At 38.0% G+C, this 27,401-nt stretch overlaps 1 protein-coding gene across 6 annotated transcripts in view; it reads left to right on the forward strand.

Annotated features, from left to right (window-relative positions):
* Positions 1–27,401, forward strand: part of CALCR (calcitonin receptor) — a 154,441-nt gene that overhangs the window by 55,932 nt on the left and 71,108 nt on the right. For 3 of the 6 annotated variants that reach the window (XM_021551731.3, XM_031503834.2, XM_021551730.2), the window contains one exon: positions 27,295–27,382. In XM_021551731.3, the coding sequence (XP_021407406.1) occupies positions 27,335–27,382 (48 nt within the window). In that variant the 5' untranslated portion in view covers positions 27,295–27,334. The remainder of the gene's footprint in view (positions 1–27,294; positions 27,383–27,401) is intronic. The other 3 variants (XM_021551735.2, XM_021551733.2, XM_021551734.2) reach the window with 1 other exon arrangement.

The raw sequence follows: 27,401 nt of genomic DNA on the forward strand, positions 1-27,401 counted from the left end.
TTTGAAGCCTTGCACATTCATCCACAGGTTTCTTCAGATAATAGGCAAGCCTTCCACTTGGATTATGAGTAATACCTGCATAAAAATGGCATCCTTGCAACTGTAATGAAGTTAGAGCAATGCAGACCTTTGATCGTACTCATTTGGCAGTGAGGGCAAGCATCAGTTATAAACAGATAAACCCAGAATATGAGGTTTGCCATGCATTTTATGGTAGTTTCTAACACATTGCTTATCTGTGTATCATAGAATCCTATCTGTGACTCAAATTTTAGAGATATGTAATTATAGGGATGAGCAGCATGCTACAAATCAATACAGATACATGTGAAGCAGTACATAGATTTTACCATATAGTACATAGATTTTTACCACAAGTTAGCAGCACAGTCTTTACTTCTGCTCTTGATCTGATCTGACAGAGTGAAAAGAGCAGTTCACAAACCATTCATATATTCACAGATAGATCTCACAAGTGTACTTGAAAGCCTGTGCTACAATCACTTCCATGCCTTTGCACCTGTCAACCAAGAGATGAAAGTAAATCTGAGGGCTGCCAATATCTTCATGTACAACTATTTGCCCAGCCACCATGTCTTATAGCCTCTTCGTCTGCAGCAAAGAGAGCTAGAAACCACTATTTTTATAAAAACAGAGCATTCAGGAAAGGCTGCCTACACATGCAGGCTGATTAAAGCATGAGTTCTTTGGTCACAGTTTATTGTGAAACACAGAGAGGGGCCACTTGAGTCTCAGGTAAAAATAGCAATATTAAAAGGCAATTTATATCTTAGATTTTTTCTTTAATGTTTTGTTTTGCAAATTTCATTAAATACAATCAGAAATAACTGGCTTACTTTTTTATGTTACATCAAGAGCGATCTCTGTTGACTGACTGAGATGGAGTTGGAAATCAACAGAAGGCAATGCCTATTTATTTTTTCAGGCATTTTCAGCATCTGTTGAACTTCAGCATTATTGCTATGCTTTTCAAAGCTTTCATCCTTACAAGACAGTTCAAGAAGGGAACAACAGCAAGAAAGGTTCATAAGGATGATTTTTTAAATATATATTTTTAAATAGTCTGTCAGCCTTTGCTTTTCAGTCCTTGAAAATCCAGCCAGCATCCTTCTAGTATTCAAGTGTCATTCTAGAAACTGAATCATATCCAAAGCCCATACTTCCATAGTGGAGCTCTCTGTAATAAACTGTTCTCTGAAAAATTGCTAACAAACCTTTCCAAACTGTAGCCATTTTCCAATAAATACTGCCACAAGAAGGAAGTGTATGAGAATGAAACACCAGTCCTGGAGTCAGTCTTGCCAGCAGCTCTGTCCTGTACTTGATGCTGGTTGCCCTGGTTTCTGTCAACCCGGGACATTGGTTTAGTATATCAAATTGCTCTTTTATTGGACCTCACATTCCACACCTGAAAAATAGATGTAGAATGTTTTGCTTTTTTTTCCAAGACTGAAATGTGAACCATGCTTAGAAAAGTAGTGCTAAATGTTATGGTTTATGAGATGCACCTTAGTCTCATGTCACTGTAGCAACTTCTGTGTGTCATGAGAAAGCTGGGGCTGTGGAGCCCCTTCAGAAACTCCTTCAGCTGCCATTTCCACCCTAGGAAGGACTGAAGAGACCTCAGCCAAATGGCCCCAAAATATTCCCATAAATGGAAAGTTGCAAATTGTTCCCACATTTATCCCAGAGGAAAGCAGAGATGTCTTTGATCTTGTCTTTTGTCAGCCATTTTCACCCCTTTGCACATTTTGGCCTTCCTGAGAAACTTAATGCCATCAATGCCACAGTACCCCTTATCCATGTTGCAAACCCCAGTGTGTTCCTAATGTATTGTTGCTGAAAATAGACTTATCTGTGAGAAGAAGGGTAAACTGTCACAAAACATACAATATATAACTGCAATGTAATGACTCTATCACCCTTAAATAATAAAGAAGTATATGGACAAGTCATGCATCTTTTTTATTTAAGAAAATTATCTGTAAAATACTGGAATTCCGGACTTTGTAAACAAATACTGAAAAATTTGGGCTGCTGTTTGTTTATTAGAGCTTCCTACCTGCAACTCGCCTAAAAATGTGCTTGTAAGGGAAATTGTTTGCACTAGGACAATGTAGACCAGGTAAAAGAATGAATAATATCTCAGCTGAAAATTCTTCACAAAGATATTGGAAGTACTTTCTTAAAAAGCAGCTTATTTGGTGTAGAGTCTTTTTAAAGTCTTTAAAAAAACCCTGGCATTTTTAATGTAAACAAGAAACTGTTGCTAAGCCCTTTGAAAATAGTCTGGTGATACAATGAATTTTTTTTTCACTTGTGATCTACAGGTAGCTAATTTGAGGGATTTAATATCATTAAACTGCATTATAGTAAATTACTGCAATTTATTTTTTGTTTTCTGAAAAACTGTGTATAGATAAGAGTGTAAATGTATTTCTAGTCTGAATCAGACATAACTGGTAATGTCCCTTTCTGTTCTTTTTAATGTTGCTTGGCATTTTTGTATTAAAATATTTTTTCTGATTCATAGTTTTGAGGGACAATGCCAATTTTTGAAATAAAAGCATGCAGCAACATATGCATTTCTATAAAGTTCTTATAGGATAACTTAATCAGGTTCAGAACAGGCTATTTGCAAACAAAAAGGATAGAAAGACTGTATATCTTCTCTAAGCATAGGATGAAAGAGATTTTAAGTTTCTAATCTGGAGTGCAGAATGAGCATAAGTACCTTACTGAGCATGTGCTAAACACAGGTTTTAGCCTGTGCTCATTGTTGTAGCTCTCACTGTTCTGAGTTAACCAATTTAGAGAGTCTGTTTCTCGTGACTGTAGGACTGTAGCACAGCAAGGCCAAATATGAGCCCTCAAGTGAAGGCAATGTGGTTTTATTTTCAAACAAAATCTGTTCTATTCATTCACACTCTCGTAGCACATATTCACAAAGACACAAGATACGTGTGCCCATGTCATGGCTTCAGCACACAGATTCCACATTTTACCCAGGTTGTCTGTCCAGGCTTTCTCAATGTTGCTTGGAGGATAAGGGATGGAAGTCACTGAGCCCTCCTCCCTTTTCCTTGCTGCTTTTTAGCTTGGAAACTCTCAGCACTATGTGTGCACTGCTTTTTGTATGATTATATGGGTCTCTTGTGGCTCCTACTCTGTCACTGTCTTCTCACCACCATCTCTAAATGCACCAGGTCTGCTTCAGACTGTTTGTAAGTGGCCTTTATTTTAGTATATCCCTTCTTTCAGTCTGTCCTCTGTGTCCTTGGTGCTGGGTGCCCTGAGAAGATGCACATAAATTACTTGGAATCCTGGGAACTGCTACATCTCTCCTCTCCTGGAAATTGTTCATTCCAGGGTTTCTAAACCTAGATATTCCCAATAATTCTCCATTCAAGTGACCTTAGCATTTTTATGACAGATGATTCTTCAATCCATCCTGAAAGGTTCTCAGGCTGCATTGCTGTGCAGCGGAGAATAATGGGCTGTAGGCCTGTTGCTGCCTCTGGAGCTCAAACCAATGTAACAACAACATTTAAATTCACAAGAACAATAATGACTCAGATTAAGAGAAAGAAAAATAAAGTAGTCAGATGCCTTGCCTTCCCCAGTTGCCTATCAGAAGGATTTTCTCTTTGTGGCTTAGCTAGTAGTATCACAGTCAGGAGCCAGCAGACAGCATTAAGGACAGCAGGTATCAGGAAGTAAACACCACTGGAGTGACTTGCTGATTTTGTCTTTGTTACCCTAATAGGGAAATTGTATACCACTTCCCATGACTGTATTTCTAACTATGCAGGTGACACTGAGTTTTGAGCTATTCTTTTGGACTGAGTCTTTGACTCGAACAAGCTCCAGTTTGATGTCATCATGATTTTTGATTTGCAAATACTGATTTGGAATGTACTAAAGCACCCCAAAGTATCAAGGAAGGGTAGTTCTTGCAGTGCTTGCTGCTGTTGTTCCCCAGTAGAAGATCTTTGGCAGTTTCATGAAAACCATGACATGAAGTTCATGGAACCAATGGAGAAATGCATAATTATGTAAAAAGAGACATTTAAATGTATTAATGTATTAATGTATCATGTCTTACAAGTACTTGTTTGTCTCGCTGATATGAAATGAAAGAGATGAGTGTATAGCACAGATATCACCTGGAAGCTATAGTGCTTTTAACATTCCCATTTTTTTAAAGAATATTAACATGAAAAGACCAGACTTTTCAAGTGTCATTCAGAGAGGGACATTTATTATTCCTTGGCCCATCTCTTACCTCAGGCAGCCTTTGAGAGTGTCTTTGCAGAGAGAAGAGAAGATGCTGAGGAGGAAAGAGCATGTTCTCACAATATTCTAAAAAAATCAGTGGCTTTGTGTTCTAAATCTTAAATTGCTAGTAAGTGTTCACATATGAGAACATAACAGCTACCAAAATAAAATAATAATTTCCCCTTTTTACAATACTTTACTTTTCCTCAGAGAGAAGCATATGCTTTGCCACCTGCACTTGAGGTATTTGTTTGCTACTGCAATTTATATCACTAGTGATATCAGACCAGTTCTAAGAAGGGCTTTTATTGAAGGGAATTGTGTTCCTTCTAATATCTGATTACTCTGAATTTCTGAAGCACCAAAAGAAAAGAAATGCTGCCTAGATGCTACTTGTGTTCATGCTGAGCTGACCTTCATCTCTTGAATGTTGGCATTGAAGCCAACGTGTCTTCTTGGCAAGTAAAAGACTCTTTATACGAGTGTCACAATTCAGAGTGAGGGTCAGGTTTATTATGTTGATAAATCATCTTCATTAAGAATTAGGTTACACTTATTTCTGCACACTTATTTCTGGGAAAGGACAACATCAGTTGTCTCACAGAGGGATAAAGTAGTGACTCAGACTAACCGTACCTACCAGTCTAATTTGCTTGCTCTTGAGAAGAAATTTTTTGCAACCCTGCACATGAGTGGGTTTTTTCCTTCATCTTCGACAGGACATTGCTGCTGGTCCACTGAAATGCTCTAGCTGAGTCTCCAAGTTCCACACTCAATTATTTTAAAAGGAAAAGGTTTGAATGTGTCTTTTCTTCCTGTGTCTGAGCAATGATGTACCAACATCACCAGCATGACAAAAGGTAGAGCTCTAGGTTTTCAGAGTTGGTACTCAAAATGAAAGCAAATTAAAAAGCATTTAAAATAATAAGGGATGTAAAAATCTTAGTCATATTAGACCCTTATACATCTGCCAAAATCAAGTGTTGCGACATAGGTTTTTCTGGCACTGAGATAATGGAGCCTGTTGTGAGAGCCAACTTTTGACACTAATTTGCAATGCATTGCTATTACAAATTTCTAGGCTAATCCCTTTGCCAAGGTTTTGCTTGCTATGAAACCAGTTTACTGACCTCCTATTAGGAATTCCTGCACCAATTATATCCCTGTCTCCTGTGCAATATAGCAATAATGGATAGGTAAAATAAAATTGCCATTATTTTATAAGTATTCTTGTGTATTTGGAATGAAAATTATTTGGGATAGGATACACACCATAGCTATGATACAGGAACTAAAATGTTTAACTAGCATGATTTACATTTTTATTCTGAAAAAATGGTTTAGCCATTTCCTTTCTTGGCCAGGAAAATCATCTGGTGTATAATGAATGGGTTACAACATGATTAACATTTCCAAGGGAATGCAGAAACTGGTCTTGGAAATAGCAGCCTCCATGCTTTCAAAGTTTATATTTGAAACCTCAAGGCAGATTTTTGATGACTGCTCATAATACTCTCATTAATCATAGAATCATAGAATGGCTTTTGTTTCAAAGGGACCTTAAAGATCACCCAGTTCTACTGCCCCTTTAGTCAGGGACTCTGCCTAAACCAGGTCACTCAGAATCCCATCTAACACAGCCTTGAGAAATTCTAGGGATGGGTCAATATAAACTTGCATATTGTTAGTGAAATTAAGGTTTAATTAAGAGACCAGGCACTCTATGGGTTGTGCACCTTAGCCTGGCTGTTTTTCTCTTGAGTTAAAAACCTAGATATCTGCAGTGGTAGTGCTGCTGTGTATGGGAATAACTCCCATTTACTTACAGTAAAGGATGAGGATCTGTCCTGTTGTATTTTAAATTGTTCATGTTCTGTGTCTTCAAGGCAAGGATTCCATGTGGAACTGAAGGACTGGTTCTTTGTTAAAGGTTGCAGCATTGATTTGTTTAAAAAGACTTTGACATTGAACTGTGAAGCTTTTGAAGAGTACAATTTGGCTGGACAGATGTACTGACACAAAAACAAATAAAGCACATTAATGTATTTTATAAACCCACTGAAGCAAGATTTCTGTGATGGTGATTCACTTTAGCCTGGACATACAGAGAATACAGTTATCTGATTGATAACGGCATAACTACATTTATAAATAAATTGATCTTGAGACTCTGACAGATGAATTAGAAAAAAATGTTAGTGAGAAAGAGTCTAATAAAAATAAATGTTTTTAGTAACTCTGTTCGGCTCTCTTTGATTTTCTGCCAGGAGGAAGTCTTCTCTGTCTTGGTCTGAGTCCCCTGTGTGTGAGAGGTTTCCCATCCCAGTTGCAGTGGTAGCAACCTACATGGTGGTCAGCCCACGGTGGCCTCACTGCTTGCATTCATTTCCATGGCATGGGCAGCCCACTTTTACTCTGCTTATACAGCTCTTTTCTGGGACTGCTTGTTATGGGAGGAAGCACTGATAAGCTGCTTCCATATAGGTGTGAATTTATATCATACACAGATGCTTATTCCTAGTGCTGACTCCCAACTTCTCCATCACATGATGCAGGAAGAAACCAGATCAGGAGGCAAATTTTCTAGATGAGGAAAAGGATAAGATAATTGGTTGGTCCCCAAAAGTACTGGATTATCCTCTTGTTCTTCAAGCACATTATGATGTATATTTTGTTTTCCTCTGTGTATAAAGTGATGTAAGTTATCTGGTCCATTATTTCTCTTGCCAGGAGTAGGGAGGACTGAACATTCAAAATTGAGTCATTCTCATATAGCCCACACAAAGGAGACAAAACAATTTGTATCACTTTGTTGCACTAGCTCAGATCTGTTTCTAATACTTTGGTGGCTTGTCTGCACCTTTTACCAACAGCACTCATTTCAGGGGAAGCAATGGTTACTATGCCCCAGGAAAACAGTTTAATGGACCAGAGGCATACAGAAAGACGTGTGCTGATTTAGTTCATACTGTGTTCAAAAGGGCAAGAGTCTTGCTGATGCCTGTGCCCTGCTCTGCAACTTGTACCAGAACCTCTGTATGCACAATGTAAACTGGATCCTTTCCTCTAGGATTAACCCCAAATCTCTTTTCACTGTCATTCCCTGTGCCTTTCCCAGTCTTATCAAACAAAATTGAGGTTTTGTGTAGTGTGAGACTGTTAAATCAAATAAGACCAGAATATTCACTACTTCTAAAGACTATGCTGGAATATTTTTTCAAGAAGGGATAGAAAACAGATTTTGCAATTCCTTACATTGCCTAAAATACAGAAATGCTATTTGTAACAGCTGTCTAGTTAATGAAAATATTATTATTTAATGATAATTTTAATACTCTCTGGTCTTAGTTTCAGGTTTGTCATCAAAGTTTATGACTATTTTTATCCTGTCCCTTATTTTTGCACAAATGTCCTTGTAAATGAACAAAAATTACCACCTTTCCCAACATCATTCCTTCCTCAGTCAAAACCTGTAGTTAGCACTGTGCCCCAGTATCCTGTCCTGAAATAGCTATTGCTTTTCTTCTGTGGAGAGAATTGTGAAAAGTTTAAGGCTGTTGCATTATGAAGGCTACAGATGGTTTGCATTCTCCTTCCAAAGACTCAAAATGCCTTCAATTTTTCTTTGTGGCTCAGATAATGAAGGAGATACTGTTCTTGTTTTTATATGAAAAACCTATTAACACTTCTCCACAGAGTACAGAAAGCTGCAATTCAGGTCTTAGGCTGGCAAACATTTCCTTGCTTCTGTTCTGTGCACACTTACAGAGGGGGTTACGCTTGTCTTGACAATAATTTCTAAATCTGTAAATGCCAAAGACACTGGAGACCTTAACTATTTCTCCTCATTCTGACAAAATAAATGGGAATTAAATGTTTGTGTAGTAATTTGCAGCAGTTCTAGTCAAGTATATTTGCTGTGCTTGAGAAAGTATGAAGTTCCCTGCATAGCTCTTTCCAGAATACAGAAAATTTTACATCTAAGGTCTAGTCCCCTGTTCATACCTTTTGTTCTCTAACTGCATCAAGGACACTAGGATATACAAATCTTACATTACACTTACAAACAGAAAGGGAAGAAAACACTGTAGGAAAGCATGAATTGGCAAGGAAGTTTGCAGATACCACTATGACTTGTTTTTAAAGTTTATTTTCCTTGGGTGTACCTGTTTGTTATATCATTATGGCACACTGCATATTTGTAAAAAAAAAAAAAAGTATGTATGACTTGATCAGTGGGGAAAGAGAGAACAGCCTATGTTTTGGTGTGAAATATCTATCACCATAGTGGAGAAGGCATTCTCCTGTCAGCATTCATAACTTCAAAGAACTATTGGTGCACTTGAATCCTATGTATTTTCTAAGAGTGCAATTTTTATAATCGCACAAGAGCTTCCTGATGTATTTTTATGCTTCTCAAAGCAAATGTTTATTTCTGGAAGTCCTTAAATAGTGTTATAATGATGCAAATTTCAATGATTTAATTCCCCAAATGTGTTTAGTGACCAGGATCTTTAGGTAAACTGCTACATGTAACCAAGATGTATGTTTGTCTGACTGTATTTGCCAGGCTTTTTTGAAAAGTGCAGTTACTCTTAGGTTTACTTTAAGTATGAAAATGATTCTTTGCTTCTATTTTCAATGGAATATAAAAATTTTGCATAGTTTCAATTAAAAAAAAAAGCCTGAAAACAGAAATGATAGTCCATACATATGAATTTAGAAGGCTCAGGTGAAATTGCCTTAAATTCCAGTACCAGTAGAGTGTGTTTGATGCTATTATCTGATGAAACTTTATCAGTAAAGAATTGCACTAATTTTTACACTACCTCATTCCCATTTTGGTACCATTTTTCGGTCTTAAAACTGGTTAGGGAAGATATTCCACTGTTTTTATAACATAACTTCAAGTAAGAAGCAATGTCCTGTTCAAGTCGTAGATTGTAAAGTGAAAAAAAGTAGTTAATTTATATCCAGGAAAAAAAAAAAGAAACAGTTTATCTTCTGTGCTGGCATTAGAAATCATGGCTATTCTTTTTGGAATTAGAGTGTCACAATCCACAGGCTTTTCATTCTGTCTCCTCAGAACAAAAATTTATTTCTGTGTCTGACAACTGACTTTGGTTAACTTCCAATACATGAGCTTGGCTTTTGAAACAAAATTTCAAGAAATAGCCCAATATTCATATAGACTCAGAACCTGCATCCCTGGAGACAGCTTTACACCATGATTTTAGGAAATTGTGGAGATTAAAATCTCTCTTGGCATTAGAACATGTGTTGGGCTTTGTTGGAGCTTCAGGTTGTGCAGCCTATGGAAGGAGATTGGAGCAGGAAAGCACACGTCAGAGTGTGTTAGCAACAAGTCTGTATGAAGGCTTTGTTGAATTTTATGAGTCTTGTAATTAAGCAGGACAGTGAACTTATTCCTAAGCCCTCATTATTAATTTGATTTGAGCAAGGCATTGTTGTTTGTGTGGACAGTGCTGTGTACCTTAGCTCAGAGCTGCAATTACCAGGGAGGATGTCTGAGCAAGAAATCCAGGATGAGTAAAGAGATTTGTCTTTTCGTCAGCTTTGCTCTCTGCAGGAGACTGCCCTTCTCTTTGCAGCAGCCTTCTTTTTCTCTGTCTGCTTCAAACTTCTTTTCATTGAAATCAATATCAAATGTTGACTTTGTTTGAACAGTACTACTGACACAAAGTAAGGCCAAAGTTAAATCAGAAAAAAATATTTTTTGCAACTTCAAAATTGATAATAATTTAAGAGTTGTTACATGTAATTTACATTTATGGGCCAGATGTTTATTCCTGTTCAATCTGCAGTATATAACATTATTAATTACTTAGTCCTGGAATTAAGGCTTGAATCCACACTCAAAAATTAAGGTACTTAAAAATATTTTTTATTTAAAAATCAGTTTGCGTTCATTAAAAATAAATAGAACAACAATTTTTCACAGAAAATTTTTCCTATTTCAGATATTTTAGGTCTCATAGTCTGTATTTCACTGTCTCATATAGTCATTTTTTATAAATGCTGCAATCCAATGCTTGAATTCCCACACTGAAGAACCTGACATCAAAAATGGAGTTACTAAACAATCTTTCCCAAAACTGTCACTTCTAAAATTAAAATCTCATATGAGATATTTATTTAGCTATAGACATCTGCTTGAACCACTGACCTATATCCTGGCACAAGAATTCTCAGTGAGACCCTATTATACGCAGTGCTGACAGTATCACTTTTTTTACAATGGTTAAGTCCTGTGCAAACAGAAAGATACAGAAAAGTCTGAAAAGCCACAGTCCTGGTCTTCCAAAAAATTGAGTACTACAAAATAAGCAATTTTTTTCCAGGGAATTGTCACTGCAACTGTTGGAAAAACGGCCCCACATTAAATAAAGATGGAGCACTGGTGAGTTTTGCTAAGAAGTATCTATGCATTGTTGAGTATCCTGCACCCAGACCAGCTCCAAAACAATATCATCACTTCATTTGCTTTCCTTTGAAAATGAAAGCTGAAATGCAAATGCAGTGTAATGGGAGTTAAAATTACAGCACTAGAGATAGGACATTGATTTTCAACACATCCAAACAGAAGAGTTATAAAATAATTCCAAGGTCACTTAATAGGCAAAGGGGGATTTAGGCTCTTTTGTATATCTGTTGGTAACTCCTTAATTATCTCACCAGAGCAGAGCAATTTGACAGTATTCTGACCAATAGCTATAGAGAGAAAATAAAATAAGGTGCACCTGGTAGAAACAAGAAACAGACCCTTTAAATAACTTTAAGCCATTAGTTTTAATGAAAAGACTGTTGCTGCTTTATTCCAGAAGAGATGCAAATAAGTCCTAATCTTCCAACTAGAATCTTTATTTTCATCTAAGCTTTGCTTTGTGCTTTAATCAGCAGCATTTGATCATATAAAAACAAACATTTCCTGGTTTTCAAGTAGGAGATATTAGTCAAGATTTGCTTGATATATATGATAGTTGTAGCTTAAATGAGAACCTAAACTATATAAAATGAAAAATGCAATAAAAAATCTGTTAATTTTTTTTAATTAAGTCAAACAGGTAATTTTGTTATGGTATGTGACTAATACTTTCCTTGAAAGTGAGGAAGTGATATATGATTGCCTATGGTCAGAGTTCAGAGCTTTGACACTGTCCTAATGTACTTGGGCCTTTCCCCAGGAGCCCTTTTGTACAGGTGGGACCCCTGATTGCAGCACTTTTCCATACCATGTCAAAGCACAGAGGATTTATTTCATGTGCATATTTCAGAGTGTCTTTAGTTAAATGTCCTGCAGAATAGTATTGAAGTTCTTCCACCCTGTTACACAGACAACTGCCCACTGTCAAGCCACTGTTGATTCCTTTGTGGGCAAAGAATTTAAGAAGGGAGGTGTCCCATCCAGTAATATGAGAGAGCAGCCCACAACATAACACATCCATTGACATCAGGTAAGAGACACCAGATGTCATCAGAAGCCACAGAAACCTTCTGCCAAACTGTTCAGGGTGTAGATGGCCTGCTGCTGCTGATCTGCTGCTTTGCCTCCAGAAGGTCTGTGGATGCATAGATAGAAAGGGATAGCACTCATAATGTGCACCAGGGGTCACTAATTTCAGAAACCTAACATAGGATACAGCACCCCTGTGTGCTGTGTCTGCATCTCTTGAAACATGAACACTGTAAACCAGGTAAATGCTGTGTATTCCTCTTGAGCACAGGAATACTGGCAGTGCCAGGATGCAAGTCTGTGTTGCATCCTTTTGGCTGAATCATCAGATTGAGGAGTTGGTTCAGTATCTGTCATCAGACTAAGGAATGGGTTCAGAATCTGTTAGCAGAAGTCCTGGTACTAGCTGGGACCTAATTTCAAGAGCTCCAAGCATCTGTTTTCCTCTCATCATCTTGCATGACTTATGCATCTGAATTTCCCTGTGGAGGTCAGTGTGTTGGCTTTAGCCCAATCCTTTCTGATCGAGTAAAAGCAGCTCTTGGCAAGGATTCTACTTTCTGTTTGAAGTCCTCTCCTGACTTTTGCAGTTTGATGGCCAGAATGGAATAAGCAATTTTTCTTTTATGCTGCCTTTCATGTCAAAGGTAATGTTCATACTTCAGTTCATGCACCGATTATTTTTTCCTCATATGTTCTGCTTTTCCTGGCAGAACTCATGAAAGTAAAGCCAGATTTGTGCTGCTAATGATCAAGTTACAGATAACTCAGTTTAATGATCTAGTTTTGAGTCAAAACCTAGATCCACTGAGAAAAATGATACCAAGAGCAGGATTCAAGACCTGCCCATTAGCTTAAGTCTAGCTAAGCCATTGAAGCCATTGAAGTATTAAGCCATTGAAGTGCTGTACCAAAAGCTGGTTTTACTGGACGTAGATCAAATCACACAAGAAGGAAGTGACATAAAACCATATTATGCAAGTCAGAAAATAAGTTTATTATTTGTTTTTGTCCCATTATTCTAATTTGAATATCAAGTAAGCAAGCCAATCTAGTAGAATTATTCAGTAGAGATGAATGGCTGGACAAGAGTTAATGCAAAAATTCAAGGAGCAAATGTTGCATCATAGGAGCAGTATGATTTTTCACATCCTCTCCCATTACTGTGAATATGATTACAGGAGATGCATGAAGAAATTACTTTCATTATTAAAACACTTCAAACCACAAAATGCACACTTTTGGTTATTGTCATTGATCACTCCCCATATGTTGATGACACTGGAGAAAAAGTGGAGTTTCATGCATTTGATACTGCCCAGGAACCACAACAAGTGAAAATTTTTTATTTTATACCAGCTGCAGTAAATTAAAAGATTTAACATAAAGTTTTTCAGCAGCACGTACCCAGTCCCCTGCCCAGCAGCTCCTCTCTCTGTGTAGCAATGTGATACTGCATGTTGGTGATAGGATGCAGTGGGTGTCCAGATGCAGCTTGCTATGGGGAGCATTTCTGAAGCCGTGCCTAAACAAGGCTGACACAGATGGATGCATGGGCTGAGTCCTTCTTTGTTTACCAGCTGTTTGAACTGTACAATCTGAAAGCATTTAATCCCTCTTACAGTGGTTCTTTCAGACCTCACTTCCTAAAGTAGCTTTTGTGGAGTCGTTAATTTACTTGTTCATTTTAGAGTGGTTTGCTTGTTTTGGTTTTGGTTTGGGGATTTTTGTTTGATTGGGTTTTTTTTGCTGTTTATATTTTTGCTGTTTCTTTTGAAGTCTTTTCAAAGGGATTGTGGGATTCATTATTTGAATCTGGATTACCAAGTCTTTTCATTAAGAGGGAAATTAAAGTTGAATGAGTTTGTCATGGTGAGATCCCTGGAGCAGAAATAAATAACCAGAACTCCAGAAGCCTATCCTAATTCTATAACAAAGGGCTGGGGATTTTGAGACATAATACAACCAGCTAGGTAGGGTGTAAAGCTTTGAGATAAATTCCATATGAGTGTTTTACTGAAACAGTAAGGGAAGCAGTTAGCACAATATTCACTGAAAGTAAACTAAATTTATATTGCACCAGATTTTCCTTTCTATGCTGTGGAACTCTGTGCTATCATTATAGAATTATGACTATATTTAAAGAACATGGAAATAGTATCTTCTGTAAAAAAAATCCACGGGTGAAAGGAAGCAAAGGATAGTGGGAAAATGCTAAATGTAGGGAAGGGAACTATGAGTATAAGGTGTGGAAGGAGAAGTTTTAGGACGTATAGGCACAGTAAAGTACATTCTGCTACTTGTGTCTTTGCTGTGAACTGTACTATTAAACTGTGCTACTAATTTCACAGTGATGTCTTCCTCAGTCAAAGAATTTTTTTTTTTTCCTTGTAGATATGTGAAACACCTGCTCAAATGGGATCATTGAATGAGGCTTAAAAAGTGGTATTTTCTTGCACATACTGGTAAAAAATTAATTAATAAGAACTCCCAAGGCTTAAAATATTATGGATATTTTTATCTTAATAAAGAAAAAATATACAGATGCTGTTTACAGTCCACAAATAAAATACATGGCTTTTGCATTGCATTTTTGCTTTTCTATGTGCAATGTGTGAGCTAGGTGACATGTAAATCCTGATTTTACTCTAAGAAGCCAAAGCTGAGCCTCTCACTTCCTTGGTGAAGCACTAAGTACAGTGCAGAAGATCCAAAATGCAATATTTTGATTGTTAAAGAAAAAAATATCCTTTTGGTGCTTTTTAAATTGGTGGTGCCTGAAAAATATATTTCATAGAAAGGTCAAGTGCTGCATCAGGATGAATACTTGGCAAGCTTTAGGCAAAAATGGAGTTTTTGCTTTTTACTTTTGCTTTTTACTAATAAGCAAATAAAAGTCCGAGAACTTTCCACCACCATAAGGCCAAATAAACACTAGAGGGGCAAAAGGCCTCAAGACATGATCTCTACAGATCTCATAATAGGCTGTGTTAAATTCCCTACATCTTGAGATTTTATACCTCTCTGCAGAAGTTTACACACATACCCATAGACACTTGTACATTTGGATTTAATGAGAGAGTCAGGATGAGAAACAAGGTCAGCTACAGGTGCTTTTGAAAAGACTGTTCTGACTTCTTTCCAGAGCCATCAGAAATCTTTTCTGAATCTCAGTACTCATCCAAATGCGCTTCCCTTTGTGTCCTCTATCTGCTATATGAAGTACTTTCCATATGAAGGCACTTTGGCAATGTAATTTATGGAAGAGACCGTCTATTATTTTTCCACATGAAGCTTTAGATCGTGGATGGATATTTGAAGTTTTTAACATCACAGAGAGTCTAAAGTTTCAAGTCTTTTAATTTATTGCCAGTGAAATAAATATTAAAGTTGGCAGCCTATGGTGTAACAGGAAAATCTTCCTGAGAATTTCATATTACTTCCAGAGTTTTATTTTGAAAAGTCTTACAAATAGGCTGCTACATTGGAAGCATTTATTTTCTTGTTTAACTTTATCATTTGTGATCCAGATTATCCTTTGTCTCTGTGGCTGGATTTGGTAGGAAGATTTGGGGAAGCCCTAAGCCTACCTGTTACAGAAGCATTCAAGTTCCAGCTCTATATGCTAAACTAAGAGCAGTCCTCTGGCACCTGCATGGGTCTGGAATGTGCTCAGAAAGGAAAATTGACTCTATGTTTTTAGCTGACTCAAAACTTGGAGGCTTGTCCTTAGTGGCTTCAGATGTCATTCTGGGGTTGGTTCTGAATCCTTTGGGTACTGGAGCCAGAAATTAATTTCATCTGCCCCAGCAAAATAAAACCCTGCTAACGACATTGTTCAGCCAGTGTATATCAAGACTTTACCAAAAGCAAACCTTGGCATAAGGAAGCATTTGGAATTAAGAAACACATTATAAGTGATTGTAATTGGACTTTGACTGACTTGCTTGAGAATTGCAGTGGTCCCAGAGGCTTCCAGTGCTAACTGTGGAGCAGGTGGGAGCCAGACCACACGATGCTTTACCCCCAGCCTGCCTTACTAGCCCTGGCTCAGGGTCTTTTGAGAGGCCCTGTTCCCCACTAGTGCCCACAAACTTAAGCTGCACATTATTTGTTGGGCTAGAATGTCATATACAAAACAGCACATGAAAAGACAACAAAATCAAATAAATGAACTTTAAAATAATAGCAGTAATATCAAATGAGACAGTGACATTGCCAAGAGGCTAATAAAAAGAAATCAGTATACCATTTAATGGGCTCGGAAGAGACAATATAAGTGACAAGAAATCATTCCCATGTTAGGCCATTTTCCTTTTCAAGGGAAGTTAGTTCACTTCCCATTGCTGTCTCAGAGCTCCACTCAACATTCATAATGGAGGAAGAAAAAGCCATAGCTCACAGAAAGGCAGTTCTCCTGGAGGCAGTGAGAACCTTGGCACTTTGGAGATATGGGTCTGATCTTACTCCCTGAACAATGGACAGCAAAAGCAAAATCTGTGAGAATCAGCCTAAAATCTCATTGTTGCCCTCAGAATGCAGGGTAGAAGAGATCTTCAGTAAATGCAGCTTAATACACTAAGCTTAATTCACTAACTTCTCTAGAACATATTCATGATAGCTCATCTTGGCAGAAAGATGAAGACTTATAGATCCAAAGCCTCTGCTCTGCTCCTCCTGGCTGGGAAGTTTGTGGTGAAAGACCTTGTTTCTCCTTTATACGGCTTTCTCATGCTTCATCATCTTTCTTGGTCTTTTGTTTTGTTGTTTGTTTTTGTTTTTGTTTTTGTTTTACATATTACATCCACTACTAACTTGCCAGAAAATGAAGGTTTTTTCCATGGACTCTAATACTTGGGTTCCAGTGAAACCGCTGGGATAACTGGCTGGTCATTCTTAACCATGTGTATTTAGGAGCTGTGGAAGGTATTGCTGAGACTCTGAACTCCACAAGTGTTTATGAAAATTCTTCTGCTTATTAATATTTATACACAGAGGAAGAGGTCACCAGAGCTGCTGTTTGCATGGCTGGCAGCTGGTGTCCCTGAAGGGTCATTGTTAATACTGGTAGTGAGGAATGACTGACCTTTCAGCTCACAAGGTGCATTCACATGCTTCAGCCACCATCAATTTTAGCCATCTCCTGATCCTGTTTTCCTGCAAATAGTGTCTCATCTGGATTCAACTGTTCCTCTGGGAGACTTGGATGAAACTGGACTCCAGACTGCAAGCCCAGAGCAATGTTTAAGACAAAGAACCAAGGCTTTTTATAAAATTTTCTTGTAGCCTATGAGTGAGTTACACCAGTAATGACTTCTCTCACTATTTAAGTGATTCCCATTCCCTCATCTGTATTCCTTGTTAATCCACTCTAATTTACAGATAAAAAGAGGAACCATGAAAAAAACAGTAACCTTCTTTCTGCAGGTCTTGGCAAAGATGCATTTTACCCTTTAGTTTAACCTAAGCACTGTGAACTTCACCTGCCCAGTTATTATTGAAAGTACATCTCTTCATGTATGTTAGCCTGGAAGCCTTCCACAGAATTTTTAGTTGCTAATAACTACCTCTTGGGAAAATGTCAGTTCATAGCACTTTACTATATGTAAATTGCCCTGTCAAACTTCTGAAATTGTGGAAATTTTGATGGCTACATTCAATTTAACCTTTTATAGTAATGGTGCCATAATTCCTGACAGGGACAATAAAACATCCAAGCACTACATCTGTGATATTCAAATAATCTGTAATAACTGATGCAGATAATCTTATTTTTAATGATTTACCTTTTTTTTCTTATATCCCCATCAATCACTACGTTATTGTATTTTTATTCATCTTTAGAGTAGATGTAAGAATAGTTTAAAATGCAGTGACAGCTTTGGGTCACTTTTCTGCTCATTATAGAGTAGGTGTAATACAGAAGTATCTGTGTTGTAGTAGATGTAATAATTTAAGAGCATAGGTAAAGCAAGATGTATCAGCAGAGGTAAAAAATCTTTAGATAAACCAACTGGTGTATTTGTAAAAGTTAGTTGAGACCTCAGACACGCAAAGGCTTTTCCAGAGACTGTCACAGGAGGGTTTGAATGTCTCAAAATGTGTCTCCTTTTATTATAGAATTTAAAATACCCTCATAATACTTTAGATACAACCCTTAGAGATCAACAATTATATACCCTGACCTCAAATCAAAATCAAGATTTTTATTCATTATTTGCAAAACTGCTATAAAATCAGAACCAGACTCAAGAAAAATGCATTATTTCCACACAGGCTCATATTTTTTGAGGTTGAATTGAAACCTACATCCAGCTGTAGCATGGACTATTCTGCCAAGTGAAAACAAAATATTTTAAATTTATGTCATGTACATTTGATTTAAAACAATCTATTCACAGGATTTTCACACTTCATATGACTTATATAAAAACACTGACATAATAAGAACTTATAATATTTTTCTTGGTTTTTTTCCCCACCCCATAAAATATTCACTTGCTTCTAATAATTTATAGGACTGTATACTTAGGATAAAAAAAGACTAGTGGGAGTTTGCCTGAGGAAGGATTGAATGGAAAATTGAGAGGGAACTGGCTAAAAATAAATATTAAATAACTACTTTTCTTTGCAGTATGTGCTGCAACCAAAAGAAAAAAAAATTAACAAAAAACTTAATATGTGAAATCAAGAAAGGATTGACCAAATCAAGTGTTGATCCAAGAGGCAAGAACGTAATGTATGATGTAATATTTATCCAATTATTTGAAGATTCTTTTGGTGTGATACAGAAAGAATTTGGTAATTGGAAAAACTACGTTACATTCACATCTTACACTGTAATTTTTCTTACTTCTCCCTAACTCTTTATGTGTGCTTCCAAAGTCCATCCAGGTCTGCCTTGTCATTATATTCTTGTTCCACTGAACTCAAGAATTTTTTAGAGTATTTTTAAATATATTGACAGGTATGCTTGGTATGTAAGGTCTAGGCTGCAGGTAAAGTATATTTGGGGTGGTGTTCCAGCTAAAGTTATAATGCAACCATGCACGTGGCTTTTTCCTTAACTCAAAAGTTTTGACTGAAACTGTGTAGCTTGTTTCAGTTTCTTTAGCAATGTGTATTTAGCTCTACCCTTACAATTCTTCTTTTTAAATTATACTAATATAGATCTTATCCACAAAGGTGATATGGACTGTGAAAGCTGTATTCCCTGTTCAAATATTATATATAGAGAGAATAATTATAAATTTCTGCTTTAATTTTGCAGGCTGTGCAAAACATTTTAGTCTGACATAAATATATGCAATTCTTTCAAAACCTTTGTTTCACAGCAGGGTAGTATTCATCCCAAGCTTTTGTCTGTGTCCAAGCTGCACTGTCTCTAAGATTAGATAATTGCATATTTTCTTATTGTACAAGCACTGTTGCAAAGTTCTCCCGAAACTGCAAGCACTTTTCAAAAGACATTTTGCAGTTGGGCCTAAAAGGCTAAAATTATACTGTGCTACTGTGTGACATGATAAGCCAGAGATTCATAATGATGCAGCAAAATGGCAAGGAAGTGTTCTGCTTTGAGGAACGTTCAGTGATGAACTAGGCATTCCTGCAGTGTGCTTGCTCTCATCTGTTCAGTGTGGACCAGTGGCCAAAGCTGCTTCACTCAGTCCCACTCTCCCAGCACTCTGAATGGCAGGAATGCTGTGCTATAGATTTTATTCCTCTGCTTTGTTACACAGCTTTCCGGTTTTTTTCCTCCTTCTTTGTTCCAAAGATTGGAAATATTTGACTTTATCATGGTAACATTTCCTGGCACTTAGCAAGATTTTTAAAATATTGCTGATTTTATCTTGTTAACCATTACTGAAAGCAGAGCTAGTAAAATCCTGAGTGTTGCTTCAGAATTGTAAGGTTTGCATTCAACTTCAGTATTTCAAATTTGATTGTAAGAGCTAAAAAAAAAATTAAAGCCTTCATCATCAAGTGTGAACATTGTGAACTTAAAATTGTATCCTGGGCTGCATCCAAAGCAGTGTGGTGAGTCGATCGAGGGAGGGGATTCTGTCCCTCTGCTGCCTCTGATGAGACTCCACCTGGGTGCTGCACCCAGCACCCATAGGAAGAATGTGAAGCTGTTGGAATGAGTCCAGAGGAGGCTATGAAGATGATCAGAGAGCTGGAACTGTCTTCTATGGAAAAAAAAACCTGAAAGAGCTGGAGGTCTTTAGCCTGGAGGAGAGAAGGCTCTAGGGAGACTTTATTGTAGCCTTTCAGTAGCTAACAGGTTCTTACAAGGAAGATAGGGAAAAGTTTTCACCAGGGTTTGTAGTCACAGGAAAAGATCAATGGTTTTAAACTGAAAGAAGTTAGATTTTGACTGTATATAAGGAAGAATTTTTACAGTGAGGGAGATGAAACCCTGGTACAAGTTGCCCAGAAGTTTTGAATGCCTCTTCCCCCAAAGTGTTCAAGACCAGGCTGGATGGGGCCCTGAGCAACATGGGCTGGTGGAAGGTGTCCCTATCCATGGCAGAGGGGTTTTGACCTAGAGGATATTTAAATGTCCCTTCCAGCCCAAACCACTCTATGATACTTTGATGGGTGCTGAGAGCCTGATGTAATTCTTATGTGAGAAATCATCGTTTTGTAACAATGAGATTATTTCAAGAGCATATCCTCTGAGTAGTGATAGAAGGCAATGAACTCATTTTTCAGAGTCACGGTATGATCCATTTTCTGTCCTGCGTTATGGCTGAAGTAAAAACATAATTGCATGTGTTGTTTCTTCTTTCACTGCAAAAGCATAAAAGTCACTTTTCTTTTCATTTCAATTCCACAAAAGCTTGAATTGTTCCATGCAGGGGCAGATGAGCTGTTATTACTCAGCATCTCCTCCATCTCTAAATCCCTTCCTTTAACCACTGTTTGTATCAGGAGAGCTTGTGGAGCAAAGGCATAAAATCTAGTCCCTCGGGTACTATTTCTGGGTAAAATAGTATAATATTGCCAAATTCAGAAAAAATGCAACAAGGTACAGAGGCTCCTGTAAATGCTGAACTCCAGAATTGCTTGGTATGCAACTCTTGACATAATGCTGTCAACATTTTGAGCTAGAATACTTCATAGAAGACATTTTCAAAAGTCTGAAACTAACTTTTTTGAAACTAATTACACAGTCAGGTTTGTGTAAGTACTCCACACTTTGTCTGCCAACAAATCTGCTGAAATACTTTGCTAATCTCTTCCTGAAATTTTCTTTGCTTTTACTTGGAACCTCATAAAACCCTCTGTTCAACAGCCAAGAGGATCATTAGCAATGGCTTTCTAAGCTCTGAAGAATTAGAGGGAATTCTGGCTACTGGGGTTTTTTTGGCTACTAACAAGCAGTAGGCACCACCCTCAATTTACAGTTATTAGAGGATGCACTACACCCACCCATATGTACATGTAAGACAAATGGGATTTGAATCAGTGCTCAGCTATATACCTCAGCACCCTCCTCCTAAGTTATGCCCTGGCAGGTGGAAGGAATCAGCTCCTCTAACATCTTTGATGCTTTATTTTCATGAAATGTTCAGCCTTTCCTGAAAATCTTCTGGATAATTTGGCTCGTATATTTTTAAAGTCCTAGATAAATAATTCTTATTCAAACCATATTTATTGGCTTTTTTGTTGTTTTTGTTTTTTCAAAGTATACTTGTCTCTGTTGTATTACCCAGTCTAAGAACTACCATCTTCAGTTTCCTCACTGGTGTGTATGATCACATTGGCTGCTCAGATATGTAATGTGGGGGCTTAGAAAATTTGTGATTACCTTAAAAATAGACACAGACAATTCTGTAGCTACTTTCTTCCTATTTTCATCTGGTTTATTGGAAAGTATTTGGTTAAAGGGAAACCTAAGGTAAAATAACCTCTTTTTATTGACTGTTTTTAAATGGAAAAATGAAATACCAAGTGTTGAAGCTCCCATGTAATCCAAATGAATCAATAAAGTGGAATTATTTGGTCATTTCCTCTGTGTAAATCTGAAATTGCCTATTTGCCATGGCTGATAGTTTCAGTTTGTTAACATAGCACACACTGGAGATGAAGTTCACAGTCTCCACCAGGCAAGCTAATGGAAACTATGATCTGTTACAATAGCAGCTGAGCAGTCATCACAAAAATTAGCATTTAGGTCTCCAACACTCCCAAAATAAATTAGATAAGCTGTGAGTGTCCTGGATACCTGCAGTTTTAATGTTGCAATATCTTTATGTGCCTGACACCAGAAACTGAGAATGTGGAATTTTTATTTCTCAGGTGATTCCTGAATGAAAAGGAGGGTTAGACAAAATGCTGAGGTACTGCACAAAGGTAAGGCACAGAGAGTACAGGAGTAGAAGACAGTAGATACATATCCTGCCTTGCCTCATCTCCCTGGACACTTAACTAGAGGCTGTAAGGAGACCCATCTCTCTGCCTGAGACTGATGGTCATCAGTTTTTGGCATAATAACTGAGGAGCAAACACGATTCCTACTGGAAGTACCAGGAGATCCTGGTGCCACTTAAACCATTTCAAGACTATTGCAGGCTCACAGCTAGAGAATGTGCTGGGAGGGACTGGCTCTACTACCATCTCAGGGATGGGGATTGAACTCCTGGCATTTCCTCTCCTGTTGGGGCTATAAGTACAATGATGGTCTGCACAAGACCTGGGATTGTAGAAGGGTGATATACAGCTCACTCCCAAAGTAACCTAAATGAGGAACCCAGGGGTAAGATGTCCCACTGGGAGTGAGGGGATAATTTTAATGCTTTCCTCAAAAGTATCTGCATGTTTGGCTACACACACTGACCTCCTCCTCCTCCAAAATCCTTAAACACTCAGCAGCAGGATCTGCTGGCTTGTCTGTGCCTTGCCCAGTGGTGTCTGCCCAGTGTTTCCCAGTGTTACTGAAGGCAGAAGAGGTTGGTGCCTTCTGTGCTGAGTGGCAAGGCACTCCCCAGGAGGCTCTGCAAGCCTCTAAATAAGAAAATATAGAGATCTTGTGGTCTGAGGTGTGTACTCAGCTAGTCACCTTGAGAAAGCTGCGTAGGGTGGAAAAGAATCTCCCAAAGAGACTTGCAGCTTAGGAAGGTTGCAAGTGAAGTTTCATAAATTCTGAGTATAATAAACACACTGAGAAAGAGATTTTTGCATTACACTTCTGTACTTAGCCACAACTTCTCAAATTCCCATTTTAGAAACCATTTTTAAAACCATTTCTTTATCTAAAGGTATGTCAGCAGCATTGTGAAAGATGGCACTGCAGATTTATCAGAGCAGAATAATTAAAGAAGTTTTTTCCAGTCTTTCTTTCTTTCTTTTCTTTCTTTCTTTCTTTCTTTCTTTCTTTCTTTCTTTCTTTCTTTCTTTCTTTCTTTCTTTCTTTCTTTCCTTCCTTCCTTCCTTCCTTCCTTCCTTCCTTCCTTCCTTCCTTCCTTCCTTTCAATTCTTCAGAACATGGCAGAGAATTATTGCTGTTCTGCCTTCTTTTACATCTTCCTCATACACCCTTCTTTCTGACTAAATCTAATTTCCCTTGTTGGCCTTGTGCAAATTGCTGTGCAGGGAAGGTTGTCCCATTTTCTGGATGACCCAATGGTAATTGTAATGGAAGGCCTGTTCAGCACCTGTAGATAACTGGACAGAGACAAAAGAGATGTCATTACTGAGTAGGATCCTGTGTTCATCCTCAGATAAGTTTCAGGTATAATCCCAAGGTTTCAGTGATACCACTATTATATCTGAAGCAGAAGGAATACCTTAGCACACAATGAGCTACATAAATGCTACTTTTGCAGAAAAAGAAATAACAATATTCTAGTTCAAATAACAGTCAGGGATGTCATATGTAACTATTATAAGCAACTGGGGCAGAAGAATTAATACAATTATGGAAAATATTTTTTTATGATTGATCCCTAAATATGGATATTCTAAAATTGAAATGCATGCAGCATGTTATGCTAACTTAACATTGAGTAAGTATGTCATTTGACTTAGGGAAAAAGACTAAATTTTATAGGAACAGAAGTCAGCATAGCACCTAAAACCTGCCTGGAAACTCCAGCAAAGGAAATAAATTTTGGTGTAATTTTATACATTGCCATAATAATCATACTTACATAAGCTCCCATGATCCCAAGAACTATCAGTGCATTATCTGTAATTCCTGTTGTTTATGGTCATAAGCATCAGCTCAGGAAAAACTCACGCATACCTTAAAACATCTGCAATACCTGTTCTTAAAACAGCTTGAAATATTATTGTTTCTCCACCTGTAATTGTAAAAAAGAAAATAAATTTAAAATCACATTTAAATAGATTTTTAAATTGTACAGCTGAAAACTAATTTCCTCACCTCTTCATAGTGTGGCCCTATAGTGTGGCTGTGGAGCTGGCACAAGTCAGGTGGTCCTGAGCAGCCAGAAGATGGCATGGAGAACAGCTTCCTGTGGGTTCTGCCATGGAAGCCCGTGTGTGCTTGAGTCGTGCTGCGAGCACACACTGGGGAGCAGTCTCATTTCTGTTCCACCCTCTGCTCCTGGCAGCACAGCTGCAGCGCTCTGGGCTGTCCAGCCTTCCTTCAGCTGCAGGCGTGCTGCCCATGGCCCATAGTGTCCATGCCAAAAGGTGATCGTTCTAACACAAATGACCCAAAACAGCACTTGAGCATACTGCTTTGAGCATCATCCCAGCTTGTCTGGCATGTCACACCTCAACCTGAATCACTGGAGATGAGCCATGGAGATGTTGGTTTGTTCCTCTGTCTGACAGAGTCCATCTCCTGGGGTTCCCCTTGTGCGAATCTTTCTGCCTCCCTGTTGCTTCTGCCCTGCCCATTGACCAACAGTTTGTATTTGCATGTATCTTCTAATTTCAATGAGATCATCATCCTTGATCCAGTACTGATGCCAGCTTAAGTGTGCTGTAGTGTAATGGGCCAGTCTTATAGTTGAAAAAAAAAAAAACCTTACTCAGGGGCTTTATAGTCTGATAGTTAAAATATTGTTGTTCAGCTATTCTTGAAATTATTGCCAGTAGAAAAGATTTCTGTGAAAAAGACAAAAAAGCACTAAATTTTATCTGGCATGTTAGCCATTCCTATGGTCACAGCTGGCTAAAATAAAAATTACTATAAATAAATAAAGTAGCTAGGATTTAGCATGGGAAATAGTTCTTACTCATTTACTCATATGTATTATTATATGGTGCAGTCATTTTAGTTAACACAAAGGGAAATGATGTGTTAAATATTTTACAGATTGCTTTTTTTAATTAGGAGAGACAGGAGAAAGAAACATTTTAAATAGTTCTTTCAGTAGACAATTAGTTCTTTCAGTAGACAATAACAAATGTTCACAAAATCTCATGAGAATAAGATTTACCCACATCTACAGCTGTACCCAATCTGGTGTTGCAGGCATAAACCCAGCCTGGTGCTGCAGGCACTCTTGGCACAAAGTGCAGGAAAAGCAGGTATAGCAGATAAATTCAGCTGGCTTTGATCTTTCTTATGCTTTCTAGGTCACAGTATTGTGTTAATCTCTCTGCCATTGGAAGAAACTGTTGTGTATTTTAAAGGTGTTAATAGTATGTAAGGCAAAGTGCTCCCTTTGCCAACGTGATACCAATGCCTACATATGCAGCAGAAGTGATGATGCTAACAAGAATAGAGGCACCTACTAGACTGGCTTTACACCACACTGCAGAGCACTTTGCAGTACAGTGAGTAACTGGATGAACACCATATTCATGCTTGTACTCACTGTACAGCTGTGCAAGAGCCATTGTTTTTATGTTCTTCATTAATCTTTATTGTCGGTTTGAACCAATACAGACTGCAGGGAAGAGCCTGGAAAATATGCAGACAATTCCAGGCATTTTTCTCTGATCTAGATGTCCAGTTTTTGCTTTAGTTGAGTTGTCTACCATGAATAATCAAATGCAAGTTTGTGGCCCACAGTGTAACTACATATTATTTCTGTATCATTTGCATCTTGCATAACTTTTGGCACAGCAGAATGGTTCTGGGAAGATTCAGATAGTAAGAACACTACTTCCTATTAGAGACAAGTCCTCTGAGCCCTCTTTGCCATCACTTTATGTTTCATGTAATCTCAGTCACACATGACTGCAACATGTGCTACACATAACTGGGTCACATGTGCTACATTTAAGTGGAAGTGCCAAACCTTTATCACATTTTGACATTATGCATTTCTGCTTTAGATGAAGACAATATTTCATTTCCCCTCTGAAGATGAGTGCCCTTCCAGACCATTTAAAGATGAGAAAAGCTGTTACAATGCTGTTGCTGAGACAAATGTTACACAAGTCATTGTGTTATTCACTGCATGTCAACTCGACTAGACATCCAAACCCCCATGCCTTTTTCTCATTAAATTCATGGGTTTCAAATGTGTAGGGTGCTCACGGGATTGTTTGTCCAGGTAGAAAACACCTAATTTCTAGTTTTTAAGCTGTCTGAAAAATGAAGGTGTGAGAGTGCTTGCTATATTACTGTGACTGAAGGTGATCACAGCCACATGTCCTGTGTTGCTCAGCACATACACCACGAGTGGTCTGTGAGACACCAGAAGGCACAATGTGTTTTGACAAAAGCTGCATTTCTCACTTAAATAGAGAACTTACTTTTATATAAAACTTAAAATGGTGTGTTACTGCAAAGAACTCCACTTGCTTGAACTCCCACAACTGTGAAGCAATGAGATTATACCTGGATGATTTTCCACATAGGCCGGATAGGTGTTGATGCAGGAAAAGCCCAGAAAACCAAAAAGTTGCTGATCCAGTTCCCTTCTAACCTGGGGAGCCATGTCCATGCTCTGCCTCCCCAGTACTTTGAAGCAGTCATGCTGGATGGCCTGAGGCTTACACTGCTGTGTGTCTATCCACAGCCCAGCCACCCAGCTGCATCAGGGGGCGTGTAATCCCACCGTGTTGTTCCCAGTTTCTCTTTTCCTGCCACACAGGCTTGTTCACCTAGCTAGAGATGACTCAAACTCTGGCTTTCCCTAGCCTCATAAACATGTCTTTAGAGCTGCTATTACACTTATTTGCAAACTGGATCTTTCTGGGTTTGGCAAGTCAGGTTTAAAATATCCAGATTGTTCATAGGTCTGCAACTCTATATTAGTTTAGAAGCATCGGGAAAAGGACAACCAAGGTAGCCTCAGCTGACAAGACACAGGGTTTAACATGGATCTGCTGCTGGTGACCTAGTAATATGGAGCTGTACCCCACACCATCTGTACTCACCACCAGAGATCCACAGAGGAGACTAAATTTAAAGTGTACCAATGTTCAATTAGACCAAACTTGAGCACATGTAAGGCCGGAGGTGCTCAAACAACCACACACACACAGTCTAGACTAAGTCTAAAAATATGCTCATACACAAAGACAAGGAATTTATCATAAAAGAAAAAGTCCAATTATGCTTTTATTTTTTGTTGTTTAATTCCCAGAAGGGTCGTCTACAACGTGTCTCTCCAAGAAGACTCCACAATGAAAAAAACAACCCAGAGTTGCTTCTTACTCATCATCCTTCTAACTGTAAGTCCAAGAAAACGGA

The sequence above is a fragment of the Lonchura striata genome, chromosome 1 (assembly GCF_046129695.1).
Source record: "Lonchura striata isolate bLonStr1 chromosome 1, bLonStr1.mat, whole genome shotgun sequence".
NCBI classification, from domain to species: domain Eukaryota; kingdom Metazoa; phylum Chordata; class Aves; order Passeriformes; family Estrildidae; genus Lonchura; species Lonchura striata.